The sequence below is a fragment of the Hyaena hyaena genome, unplaced genomic scaffold, assembly GCF_003009895.1.
Source record: "Hyaena hyaena isolate Hyena2069 unplaced genomic scaffold, ASM300989v1 scaffold_6, whole genome shotgun sequence".
Lineage (NCBI taxonomy): Eukaryota > Metazoa > Chordata > Mammalia > Carnivora > Hyaenidae > Hyaena > Hyaena hyaena.
In genome coordinates, this window is record NW_024080638.1 from 1024583 (window position 1) to 1038966 (window position 14384).

Below are 14384 nucleotides of genomic sequence, written 5' to 3' on the forward strand. Positions count from 1 at the left end.
TGTTTTTCTCCTCAAAATTTTCCTAGCTATTTTTGCATATATGATATGAACTTTAATACCAATTTGTCTTACTCCATAAAAAAGCTTGTTAGTATTTTTTTATTGAGATTGTATTAAATTTATAAATCAACTTAGGGAGGCAGTTATATTACACAAACAGAATGATACAGGAGTGAGGACAGAGCCAGGAGTTTCTTTAATATTTAGAGAAGAAAGATTCAGAATGGGAAACTGGAAAGAAGTTGTGAATGAAGCAAGGGGAAAACCAAGATAAGTTTTAGGAAGATTGGACTGGAGAGTTAATGCTGAATGCTGTTGAGAGGTATATTCAGATGGTATGTTATTGAAAACATGAATGCAGGACAATGTTATTAGGCCCTTTGAAGGATACACATGAGCATCTAAACTCTGAATAAGACCCAAAATTTGTCCTCAAGGTGTTATGAAGAGAATATGAGACATGTACAGTATGCTTTTAAACTTTATGAAGATAAGCACTAGGTGTATCCCTAGCAACGTGTCTAGTATATGTAGTAGATTTTAAATTTATATTTGTTGACTGATAAATGATCAAAAGCCTCTTTTAGAGGTCTTTGTATATAATTCTCCCATACTTAATTATCTAAGACTGTACTACCAGAAATGAACAATTCATTTACCCAGTTTATTGAAAAGGACATTTATAAAAATGGAAATCTTGGGACATCTGGGTGGCTCAGTCAGTTAAGTGTCTGACTCTTGATCTCAGCTCAGGTCTTCATCTCAGGGTCATGGGTTTAAGCCCCACATTGGGCTCTGCGCTGGGTGTGAAGCCTACTTAAAAAAAGAATTGGAAATCTTAAGATTTTAATTTATTTGGCAGTCATCAGGTTAATACTGATGAATGAATGAGTGGTATCATCAGTGAAAAAGTGTAGATTAACAGAAAACATGGTTGAATATGCCACTTGCTATTTCGAGTTCATTCAAGGGCAAGGAGACTTTCACTGGAGGGTGTTCAAAAGGTGGAGTTGACACATGAGTTGCACTGCAAAGGATTGTTTGGATCTAAGCAGGTAGAGACAGAAAGAAGTATATTCTAGGTGGAGAGAGACTAGTAAGGCAAATTTTGCTTATGTAGATACATTGTATAATAGTCTTACAGTTGTTCATGTGAGGTAGAAGTTATATTTATTTGTTGTACTTTCCATTCTAGACACTGTGGAGGATCTAAAGAACATTAAGTGCCATTTGTGCCCTTGAAGAACTCAGATTGTACGTCAGATTTGTCTGGGCATCTTTGAAATGATATGATGTGAGATATTACATAAAAAATATGTTGGAGCTTTAAACAGTTTCTTTGAATTAGTTCATAACTTAGGATATTTGTAAATATCAGATTGTTGTTAGGGTTTCTACTTTCTTTTATTTATTTCCCTTTTTAAGCAAGAGACCAGGAAGTTAAATGCTATTCAACTTAGGTAATAACACTATTTCTGTTAATAGTTTACTAAATACGGAGACAGTTTTATATTTTATTTGTAAAAGAATAAGGGTTCGTTCCATTTGTCACCATTATATTTGTGTCACCTTGCTGAATCAAGACTTGATAAGAGGCTGAATTCACAGAAGTTTGTCCTTGAACCTCATAAGTCTATCTCAGCAGTAATTTCTGATGCCAGCAATACTTCTCAGCTGAGTGATGAGTCTACTGGGAGTAGAGATTCTATTAAAACACTCAACTTTGAAAAATACTGTATAGTTCATGTTCTTAGGAAATACTTTAGATCTTGACAGTCCTTTCTTTAGATTTTGTAAAAAGACATTGCTGTTTTCATGACAGTGGACCATTGTTTTTATCCGAATTCTTTTATCTTTTATGGACAGTCTATGAAGTCAGGTTATGACCAAGATAATTATGCATTATAACTATTTGTTCTAAAGAATAACTTAATATAAAGAAGTTCTTCTTATATTTTATCCAATAATGACATAAACTTGTATCAGCATTATATTTAGACTCATTTTTGTATGTTTTCTCTCCAGATGATCACATTCACATTCATGCCTTTACCTTTTACTTGTATGGTAATGACTTCCAAATCTATATCTGTTACTTAAATATTTGTGGCCACACCTCCATCACTGTATTTACTCTTTACTGTTCTGTAATTACGGATTTACTCTGTCTCTGAGCAGCCTGTCTTTGATTAGCCTGTAAGGACTTTAAAGGCAGGAACTACATTCTGATGTTTTTCTGGCAGCCAGGTGTAATACACAAGCAGATTATTATAATAATCCTATTGATAGTTGGTTTTAGGTTTTGTTAATGCTGTTGTCTTTGGGGTTTGCCCTTCTAGAATGCGACCCTTTTCGAGTCTTAATTTAAGCCTGAGGTACATCCATAGGCAGTTGCACTTTGGCTGTCTTTGTACTCCAACCTTCAGCTGGCTGCTGAAGTGTGTGCAACATTTTTGGCTTTCCAACTGGTGCTCTGCACTAGGTTTCTGAAATCTCTTTTTGTGTTTGAACAATTTAGGGTTGGTAAACTTCTCCAGGGTAAGTTATGTGTGGATCTTTAGGCTCCTTTTTTGTAGTTCTCTCTTTTTTGAGATGTGTTTCCCTCAAGTCCTAGGTGCTTTGGCCTTCTCAGACTGCAGCCTGTCTCCTTAGCCCATTCGAGACTTCTGTTTGCTCTTCTATGCTGTGGATGGACACGTATCATTAAAAGAAAAGAACCAGATTGAGTGTGGAGCTCACCTTGTTCAGTTAACTTTCTCTTAGGGATCAATAGCCCCATTAGGTTCTGCCTGATTTGTTGTTCTCTAGTGCCTTTTTATGGCTCTTTCATATATTTTTGTTTTTAATATTGAGTTTGGTAAGAGGCTGAGTCTGATATAAGGCATTTATTTAGTCATGGCTAGCTTGAAGCCCATGTGCGTGCATTTTTTTAAAAGTTTGTTATTTTGTTTATTTTTATTGAAGTCAAAGTCATGTAACAAAATCAGCTATATCTTAGTATACAATCCTGTGACATTTTGTACATTCACAGGGTTGTGTGTGCATGCATTTTTAATTATCTAAATGATAGTATACTATAGCTCTTGTTCTTTGTCTCATTTTCACCTGACAGTTTTTTTAAGGATTTTCCCGTATTACTTTTCTATTTATTACTTAAAAAAAATTTTTAATAGTTTATTTTTGAGACAGAGAGAGACAGAACATGAGTGGGGGAGGGCTGGAGAGAGAGGGAAACACAGAATCCAAAACAGGCTCCAGGCTCTGAGCTAGCTGTCAGCACAGAGCCCAAAGCGGGGCTCGAACCCTGAACCCGAGATCATGACCGGAGCTGAAATTGGACGCTTAACCGACTGAGCCACCCAGGCGCCCCTTCTATTTATTACTTTTAACAGTTGCACAGTATGAGTTTCACTTAATCCATTCTCCTTGATGGATGCCTATTTTGTCTCCTCACTACTTTAGACTATATTGTAGTTAGTAAGAATTTTATTCTTGATTCCATTTTCTTCAAATAAGTGGATTAAGTTGGGGCCTCTTGTAGAGATTTGTTTCCATAAATTTCTAATTTGATTCATTATCTTAGATTTGCTGGAAGAATTGTCTCTTGGAAATTCTTGGACTTTTTTGGAATCACTCTAGTCCTTAAAACTCTGCCCCCAGATCCTTTTATACCAATCTAATTTTTTGAACAAATCTGAACATCTCTGAACACTGCATTTTGACAAATAAAGAATTGGTAGCACTTTATATTCTACCTCGTAATGTCTTATATAATATATATTAAATATAATATGTAAGTATATATTTTAATGTATATTGTAAGTATAATAAATATATAATTATATATAATATATATAATGCTTTGTATATCAATACATATATATAAATATATATACAGAAAAAGTTGTAGGATTAGAGACTTTCTACAGTCTCTCCCAAGGGTAGTATTATGGAGTTTATTGAAAAATCTGTGACTTTAGATAATGATAGAATACAGTGTATTTAGTGATTGAACTCAATCTGGGTGTTCTCAACTGCTTTACTGCTTATTAGTTCCGTGACTTTAGTTAAGTTACTGAACCTGTCAGCCTTGGTTCACATCTCTGTGCTGAGAGCAGTAATGGAGTAATTGTTGGATTGCATTTAAAGAGGATAAGATAGGATACTTGGGTGGTTCAGTTGGTTGAGCATCTGACTTGGGCTCAGGTCATTATCCTACAGTTCAAGAGTTCAAGCCCCACTTTGGGTTTGCTGGTGTCAGCTCAGAGCCCACTTCAGGTCCTCTGTCATCCTCTCTCTGCCCCTCCCCTGCTTGTGCGCACACTCTCTCTATTTCTCCCTCTCAAAAATAAACATTAAAAAAAAAATAAAGAGGATAAGATAATATAGAACACTTATTAAAGTTCTGGCACATGTTAAGGGCATAGTAATGATAGCTGTTATTGATTGTTTGGTGTTGAGTGTAGATATTTTTTCTTCCTATTTCCTTTGAATGCTAGATTTATTTTTGTGTTTAAACTGCTCATATCCACCCAAAAATATGGTACCTTGTGTTATTGTTAATGAGTTACGTTCTTTTCCTTTGCTTACATATAAACTTATAGAGAACAGAGATTTTCTAGAACCTGGATTAGGTTTTCTTCTTCTAAAGATTAAACAATGCATTTTAGCTCAGAAATAAACCTATGCACATATGGTCAATTAATTTACTACAAAGGAGCCAAGAATATACAATGGAGGAAGAATGGTCTCTTCAATAAATGGTGTTGGGAAAACTGGAGAGCCACATGGAAAAGAATGAAACTAGAATACTATCTTATACCGTACATAAAAATAAACTCAAAATGGATTAAAGACCTGAAACCATAAAATCCAAGAAGAAGAAAACATACTGGTAACCTCCTCGACATCAGTCTTGGTGATTTTTTTGGATCTGACACCAAAAGGAAAGACAACAAAGGCAAAAATAAATAAGTGGAACTACATTAAATTTAAAAAGTGTACAGCAAAGAAAACTGTCAGCAAAATGAAAAGGCAACCTACTGAATGGGAGAAAATATTTGCAAATCATATATCTGATAGCTGGTTAAGATCCAAAATACATAAATAACTAATACAATTCAATAGCAAAAAAACAAACAATCCAATTAAAAAATGAACAGTTCTGAATAGACAGACATTTTTCCAGAGAAGACATACAGATGGCCAATAGGCACATGAATAGATGCTCAGTATCACTCATCATCAGGTAATGGAAATCAAAACCACAAGGAGATATCAACTCACACCTGTCAGAATGGCTTGTTATCAAAAAGACAAGAAATAAGTGTTGATGAGGATGTGGAGGAAAGGGAACCTTTGTGCACTGTGGGTGGGAATGGAAATTGGTGCAGTCACTATGCAAAACAGTATGGAGGTTCCTGAAAAAATTAAAAATAGAAGTACCTAATGAGCTATTAATTCCACTCTGGATACTTATCTGAAGAAAATGAACTAATTCAAAAAGATATGCATCCGCATGTTCACTGCAACAGTATTTACAATAGCCTGAATAACAGAAACGACGTGTCAGTTGATGGATGAATAAAGAAGATGTAAAACACACATGCATGTGCGTACACACACATACACACATATATACTGGAATATTATTCAGCCATAAAAAGAATGAAATCTTTCCATTTGCAACAACATAGTCGCAGGACATGTTGCTTGAGGACACTATGCTAAGTGAAATAAGTTAGAGACAAATACTACATGATTTCACTTATATATGAAATATAAGAAAACAAATGACCAAACAAAACAAAACTCATATATAAGGAGTAGATTGGTGGTTGCCAGGGGCAGGGGATGACGGGAGTGAAAGGGATTAATGGACTCAAAAATTACAACCTTCTAGTTAGAAGTCATGGGGATGTAATGTGCAGCATGGTGACTGTAGTTAATCATAATGTATTGCGTATTTGAAAACTGCTAAGAGAATAAATCTTAAAAGTTCTCATTAAACAAGATTTGTAACTATGTATGGTGACCATTTTGCAATATATACAAATATTGAAACATGTTTTACACCTAAAACTAATATGTCCATTATACCTCAATAAAACATTTTTTAAACAGTAAATGCAAATGTGTTTTTTAATCTTTCTCTTTTGGAATTTACTTTCTCCTCTCAGTTTTGAGAAACAGAAGACATTTGTATTTAAATTCAAAATTGAACTTTCTTTTTCCAGATAACCATGATGATTACAGAGACTGCTACTGTGCCTTTTGCTTCCTTTGAGGACACATTGAGCCGGATGCTGTTTGGCTGGCAGCAGCAGTTCACATCATGTGAAAAGAAAAGTGAAACAAAACCATCTTTTAATGGTACTGGTTCATCGACCTCAAAACCTATAGCTGTTGCTTCAGATGCTGTTAAAAAGAAACATACCAAGAAGACTTCGTAAATTTACTGTATGAGTTCTAAGGGCAGAATTTTTTTTCTTATCTACCTGACAGACTGTGATAAATATTTGTATGTAAATGATGTGAAATAAAGTTTATATATAAGGAATGAAGGTGACAAAAAGAAAGAACTTCTTTCTATTTCAGGGAGGTTATCTCTTTCTGGATTGTAATTTCTGAGTGTTATGAGTGTATCATGTGAAATTGTTTTTCTAAGTTATACATAAAAGATTTTATTGTGATTATTTTAATAGTTTTATATTGATAATGGGGGCTTGATTTTTTCCTAATGTCAGAAAAAGTAAACTTGCTATAATTGCAAATTAATAAAAAATTAAAGGCTTTGTTTTATTTAGGTATTTTCATACACATTTTTTATTTGAATCTATCTGAGCTTTAGTTCTGCAAAATTAAACTTTTACTTCACATGAATAATATTATTCCTAGTATGCAAAACAATGCTTATTTAATTTTGAGCACTGGAAAAAGTAAACCTTACCTAAATCACTTTATATTATGAATCAAAATAAATGACTAGTTTATATTTCAGATATAAACATTGTATTTTTTAATGTACATTAAATGGAAAATATTTGAAATTTTATTTAATATTTTAAAATAGTATTTTTCAGTGAGAACAAAGTATTGGTATGAGTCTCAATCTGAAGTCTGTTTCATGCCCTTGTTTAAAATGTTCCTTTTTCTCAAAAGAAAATTAGGGTGAAATTTTTAATAAATTAGTAAGCCCATGTTTTGTTTTGTAAGTTTCATTTTAGGCACTTATTTTTTCTCTTTAAAACACATTCATTTTAATTGTAGAAAAAATCATTCTTGTCAGCATTTCACATATTCTTTAACTTCATTCTAATCTTAGTTGGTCTGACTACATTGATGGTAGTATCTTAATGATTCAGCAAAAAGTATTATTTCAGTTTAAAATTTTTCCCATATGTCTCGTTTCTAATGGATACTTTTCAGTTTTCTAGTTGAATGTCTTACTAGTTTGCATATGGTTATATTTTAATCTACATATATTATTAACTTAAATCTAATTACCCTTTTGTGGAAATGCTCAGCTGTAATGAGAATTGTCCTTGGGCATTTGTTATTAACCAGCTAACGAAGAAGAAGCATAAACTAAAACCTTGTATGACAGTCTATTTGAATGAAGAATGATGTCAAATCAGCCCTTTTTGGCCAAAAAAATAGAGAAAAGGTACTAACTAAATAATGTTAAACTTTCTTGTTTTATTTTATAGTTTAAAGTCTAGTTAGAATTTTAAAATACTGTAACTAACATGAATTTTTCTACCAAGACCATGAACCTCCTACCTGCAAAGAGTTAGTATGTATATAAGGTGTTGGGGATGGTGTAGAAGTACTAAAATCACACTGAAGTTAGACATTAAAAAAATTTTTTTTTAAATAAATGTAAATACAAAGAGGGTACTGTACTTTTACCTGTTAAATAAAGATTTTGGTGGGGAGGACCTTTGATAGCCTTGGGATGCTAAGAAGTTTATTTTTAATACTGTGTCAGAAAGCATTAAAATATTTGAGTTTCGTGTTATATTTCATACTCTTGTAGTTAAAAACTTTCAGAATTAACATGTTCCTAATTATTGACTTAGCTTTGAAGCCTGGATTTAACTATAGTTAAAATGGTAGGAATATTGTTTTACACTTGTATTAAAGACAAATTTATTTAAGTTATTTAGCACCAATGGAGTATTACATTATTTTTATATTTTTTGTTTTATATTTTTATTGAGAACTCCTCTGGCATTTTGACTGATTTCAGTATATATCCAATGATTACTATTCAAATAGAATATTGTTACAAACTTTATTAATCTAGTCATGTATCTTGTAACCTTCAATTCAAGGTTCTTAGGAAAAAGCTATACTGGAAAACAGGGATTAGGCTTGTAACCTCCCACTCTTGAATCTACTCATGCTGCATAGAGACTTGACTAGATTTGAAAAGCAGATTGTTTACATTTCTTTCCTAACATGTAGCATGAATGAGGCCTGTGGACCTGATTCATACAGCCAGTCATAGGGAGTTAGAAAGTCAAGACCTAGTAGGTCTCCTTAAGTAAGAGGAGACAAGATCCTGGCAAGAACATGGGCTGGCTTAGCTCTGTGGTTTCATCTTCTAGTAAAATGTGGCCAAATTAATATCCAATTCTGATTTATCACATCAGTTAGTCTTTGCTGAAGGAGTCAGGACTGGAGAGGGACCACGTATGTGGAGTACATAGATTTCAGTAGAAATTACAGCTTCCCTCTAGGCAGAGACCAAAAGATGGAGATGAGAGAAGAGGAGACGGAGTCCCTCTTTACTATGTTTATCTATTCCCTTGAGGCCAGACACTATTCCATTAAAATCTCCCTCAAAGTACAAGTGGATTGCAGTTTAGTGATATGTTAGAAATGGAGTAATGTGTTCACGAATGCTCTCCTCTCCACTGCTTTTTAGAGTTTGCATTCCACTGGTGGAGAGACTTAAACAAAGGTGTTCTTGTGATTCTAAAGGTTTTGGATAAATATTAAGCAGGATAGAAAGTGAGGGACTTAGGGTTGTTTGTTGATATAGTATTCCTTGGGGCACCTGGGTGGCTCAGTCCGTTGAGTGTCCAGCTTCAGCTCAGGTCATGATCTCATGGTTCGTGACTTCGAGTCCCACATCGGGTTCTGTGCTGACAGCTCAGAGCCTGGAGCCTACTTCAGATTCTGTGTTTCCCTCTCTCTCTGCCCCTCCCCCATTCATGCTCTGTCTCTCTCTCAAAAATAAACATTAAAAAAAAAAAAGAAATAGTATTGCTAGAGAAGGCTTCTCTGTTAAAATTGCATTTTAGCAGAGACTTGAAGAGTACATCAGGCAGCGGACCAGGCAGACATCCAGGTAAGTACTAGGGTCTTTCAGTTTCTTTATATACTTGAGTTAGATTATGTACTTTTTTTCTTGAAGATTTTTGAATTTGTTTTTCTTAAGTTAATTTCACTCGTTTTTAACAGATATAGATTACATATATATCTGTAATTTGTTTTTGTTTTTTACATTTTTTTCCCTTGAGGTAAAATTTACACTCGATGAAATACACAAATTGTAAGTGTACATTTAAACAGTTTTTTATAAATGCATACAACTAGATATCCTAAACTATCAAGATACTGATCAGTACCAGCACCTTGGGAAGTTCCTTTCCTGTTAGTCTACACCACACCCCCTCACAGACCCCAAACTGAATAGAATACATAGAATCAGGCAATATATTCTTTTGCATTAAGACTTTTCATAATTCAGCATAAAGTTTTTAAATTCATTCATCTTATGTTGCATTTATCAGTAGTTCATTCCTTTTAAATTGCTTAGTAGCAGGCATTCTACTATAGGAATAGGCCACATTTTGTTTATCCTTCTGTTATCCTTTTGAATAAGCTACTAATGACCATTTTTGTTTGAGTCTTGCGGTGAGCATATGTTTTTCTTTCTTTTGAGCAAATACCTAGGAATAGAATTACATTTAGTTTAAAAAAAAAAAAAAACCTGCTAGACCTTTTTTCCAAAGTGGTTGTAGCATTTTACACACTGTAAGTGTATGAAAGTTCTAGTGCTCTACATCCTTACCAAGGATTAGAATTGTTAAATATTTTAGTTTTGCCCATTTTCAGTGGGTTGTTTGTGGTTTTTATGTTTTTAATTTGTATTTTCCTGATGATTAATGATACAGAGCACTTTTGTGTGTGTGCTTATTGGCCATTTGTTTATTTCCTTCTGTGAAGTATCTTCAGATCTTTTGTCCGTATTTTATTGGGTTTACCATTATATTATTAAGTTATAGGGGTTTTTATATATTATGGATATCGATTCTTTGTCAGATATGAATTTTGCACATATTTTCTTGTCTGTAGCTTACCTACTCATTATAATTAGGTATTTTTAAATTTTTTCTTAGTATTTTTTTTGTTTTTTTTTGTTTTTTGTTTTTTTTGAGAAACAGAGAGTGTGAGTAGGGGAGGTACAAAGAGAAAGGAAGACACATAATCTGAAGCAGGCTCAAGGCTCCAAACTGTCAGCATAGAGCCTGATGCGGGGCTCAACCCCACAAGCTATGAGATCATGACCTGAGCTGAAGTCAGTCACTTAACTGAGCCATCCAGGCGCCCTTATAATTGTGTATTTTAATGAGCAGTGGTTTTTAATATTGACAAAATCTAATTTCCAGTATTTTATTTTATACTTAACAGTTTTCTCTGTCTTCACTTTTTGCCTATCTCCAAGTTATGAAGGTATTTGCCTGAGGAACTCAGAATAAAGTGGTATCTAGCTTTTTTTCTGAGAAACACTTAGAGGAGAAGCACTTTATGCTGTCTTGTAGAGTAATAATTTTGCTAATCAGCAGGGCACTTGGCCTAATTTTTGGATCTGTTTCTTGAAAATCATTGGACACCTGTGTGTGGTCACTTTTTCTGTGCTTCTACTAGTTTGTATATTATAGGAGTTAAGTATTTTTCTCTTTTTGTCTGGTTAGGGACTTCCTGTGGGCATAGAAGAGATGGTGAATAAAAATGCGATAATAGAAAATATTTTAAGAATGAAATAAATCTCTAAACTCAGTGTAGGTGTGGGATTGGTCGGGAAGGTAGTGTTCCATACTGGAATATATAATCTAAGTGTATATTTGTGGTGGCTTTCACATGGCAGTGATCTGGAATGAAAACTTTAATGTACATGGCAGACTGTCAGGTGACCCATGACAGTAGTTCTGTGGCATACCTAACCGAAGATAGGTATTACTTTCTTCTACGTTTAATAAATATATTTAAGATTTAATTGGGATCAAGAAAAAGTCAATTCATATGGTGGGATTATTATCAGCAAGCAGTAGTTGGCTAGAGAGACAGGATTAGAAGGACTCCTGCCTGATGAATATAGTAACTTCATATGTATTTTTACCCCAGTAGAATTATATTAGTTAAAGAGAATAAAGTTGATAATGGGCATTTGTTATTTCTATAAGCATTTTGTGTAATCATGCAAAGTTTACCTGCAAATCCATTCTAATCAGTAAAAATAGGCTGTAAATTGAGACTTTCCTTGAGAATAATACAAAATGAAAGGATTCTGTTACAGTGGCTTTTAAATAGCATTTTTATATTTGACACCTTAGCTGTGAGAGGAAGTACAATGTATCTTAATTAAATTTGCCAAGGAAATTAGGTATTATGAAAGCCCATAATGACAGGAAAAATTCAAAGGACTAAGAACTTTGGGAAATGATTTGGCTTAAAAAAATATAAGTATGCAGCAAGCAAGAATTATATAAGAACCAAATCTAAGGGAATATGTATGCATTTCTAATAAACTTTGAATGACAAGAATTAACAAAACATTAACTTGTTATAGCCTTTGTTTTGAGTAGCCTGACATTTTGAGGGTTACCTTACTGAGGAAGAGCAAGAAAGTCATGTTAGAGGACAAATAGCAGTCTTTGCCATGATTGCTTACCTTAAAAGACGGTTTTGAAAATAATGTATGTGAAAATGTTTTTAAAACATAATTTCACAAGAGAAGAGTCTAGTTAATTTGTAGGTGAAACGAGTTCTGCACATTTTGGAGGGCAAATAATGTTCCTCAGTTATTTCAATGTATAATATTTGAATCCCATAAGTCAGAGTGAAGTTCAGAAGTCTATTCTCATTACACTGTTACTGTGGGTTTTTTTATTGTTATGGTGCTTTGGTGATGTAATGGTATTATGAAGGAGCTGAATCACTCTGCATGGCATTCTGACTCATGTGTTTCAAACCATCAAGTCTGTCACTGCACTACTATGTCAGTCACATTCTTTGTCTGGTCTTTCAATATTCTCAGTTGGATATACGTCCTCTAAAGCTTACGTTATTCTTCCCTATGACTGCAGATTATGTATTATGACAAATTTTGCGGTAATTAAACCCATTTGAATACAGTCTGAAAAAAGTCTCTTCTCCCGCCAGTCTTTTCCTCTATGTGGTTGTGTGTTCAAGGGGCTTCAGGTTTGGTCTTGACTTCATATCTTGCGCAATGTTATAATGTTACTCTTAGTAAAAGAGACTTCAAGTCAAACTGTGCAGAATTTTTAAAGTACTTTCCAGTCCCTCTCTGAACTAAATCCATGGGATACTGCACCACCCCAGGACAGTGGGAATGGCACAAATTGAATTGATGGTCACTCCTCGGGCGGCAGTGATTGGAGTCAGTAGGTAGTGGGTATAGCAGTTGAGAAATGCATAGAAGGTGTGGGCAGCAGGAACAAGGTTGAGAATACCTAGGAAGATATGAGACTCGTTAGAAAGGGCAAGTGATTTCTGTGCTGGCACAGTTACCACAAATATTGGATCTGAAATAAGGTGGCAGAGAGGCTAAATTCTGCTCTAGCTGTTATTAAGGCTGCCAAGGTACAGTTCTTTCACAGCAGTTATTTAAAGAACAATCATCCTGGGTCTTAATATCCTAATAGATACCTTAGATATGAACTCTCTTTTGTTTAATACTACCTTCTAGTACACAAACCTAGAACCCTTTATTTCCACTTTCAGTGAGTACCTCCACAAGAGATCATACTTAAAACCATTGTTAATATGTAGTCTGCTAAGGCTTTCTCTGACTACAGGAACCTCAAGAGATTCTTTGCAGAAAAGGGAAGATCTGCTTCAAGGTGACTTAATCCTTCACTGTATCAAAATGCAGTTAACACCTCACCGTGGAAGAGAAATTAAAACACATATTTCAACTCTGACAGGGTACTCCCCTCAGAAAGCACCCAACTACCTAAAGGAGACAGATGAGTTCAATTCAGGCGAGGATGAGAGGAAACTGGCAAGGCAAGTAATTTCTATTAGAAACAGGAACATTTCTTCAAAAGGACACTTACCAGATTTGCAGTTAAACATTTTAATTGATGTATAACATTCAGAAAAGTGTACAAATGGTGTTTATAATTATCACAAAGAGACCATACCCATGTAGCAAGATGAAATAAACCATTATTAGTATCTCTTTGTTTTCTAATCACTACTCTTCCCTTCTCCTCACAGGTAACTAGTATCCTGACTTCTGATATCAGATGTTCCTTTTGACACTTCTGAATTTTATATGAATGGAATTATACCATATTAGTCCTAGTGTATTTGACTTGTGCATATGTTTGTGAGACCCATCTGTGTTACTTTGTGTAGCTGTGGTTCACTCATCTTCATTATTAGTATTGCACTGTATGGCTGTACCTCAGTTTGTGTACCCAGTCTATTGTGTTGATGGGAATTTAGATTGTTTTTAGTTTTGAACTATTGCAAATATTGCTGCTACAAAAATGTTCTTTTGCTTATCTTTTGATGCACATGTATATCCATTTTTGTTCTTTGTGTTTTTAGGAGTCATAGTGCTGGTCATGGAGTATGAACATGGCTTTTATAGATAGACCCAAAAAGGTTTATAAAATAGTGGCTTAATTTGCAATCCTACCAGCAATATTTGAGAGTTCCAGTTTCCCTGCTTCCTTGCCAATACTAGGTATTCTCCACCTTTTACATTTAATCATTCTGGTTAGGTTATAGTAGTATCTCATGTTTTAAAATTTGTGTTTCCCTGATAACTAGTGAAGTTGAACATGTTTCTAAATAAGTTTATTGGCCATTTGGATATCTCTCTCGTGAAGTATCTGTTCTGGTTTCTTGCCCATTTTTTTCTTTTGGGTTGTCCTTTTGTCTGTATAGGGTAGTGTGTGTGTGTGTGTGTGTGTGTGTGTGTGTGTGTGTGCGCGCGCGCGTGCGCATTACATACACTTTGGTAATGAGCTATTGGGCAGTTTTATGAATTGCAAATAGTATATTCTTTCACTTTGTCAGCTTGCATTTTCACTCTTAGTAGTTAAGTACCACGAACA

General features: G+C 34.3%; 1 protein-coding gene across 4 annotated transcripts in view; it reads left to right on the forward strand.

Moving 5' to 3' along the window:
* Nucleotides 1-8170, forward strand: part of TMEM38B (transmembrane protein 38B) — a 54761-nt gene extending 46591 nt beyond the window's left edge. For all 4 annotated transcript variants that reach the window (XM_039240304.1, XM_039240306.1, XM_039240321.1 and 1 more), the window contains one exon: nucleotides 6237-8170. In XM_039240304.1, coding sequence (XP_039096235.1) covers nucleotides 6237-6452 — 216 coding nt within the window. In that variant the 3' untranslated portion in view covers nucleotides 6453-8170. The remainder of the gene's footprint in view (nucleotides 1-6236) is intronic.
* Nucleotides 8171-14384: the final 6214 nt, after the last annotated feature.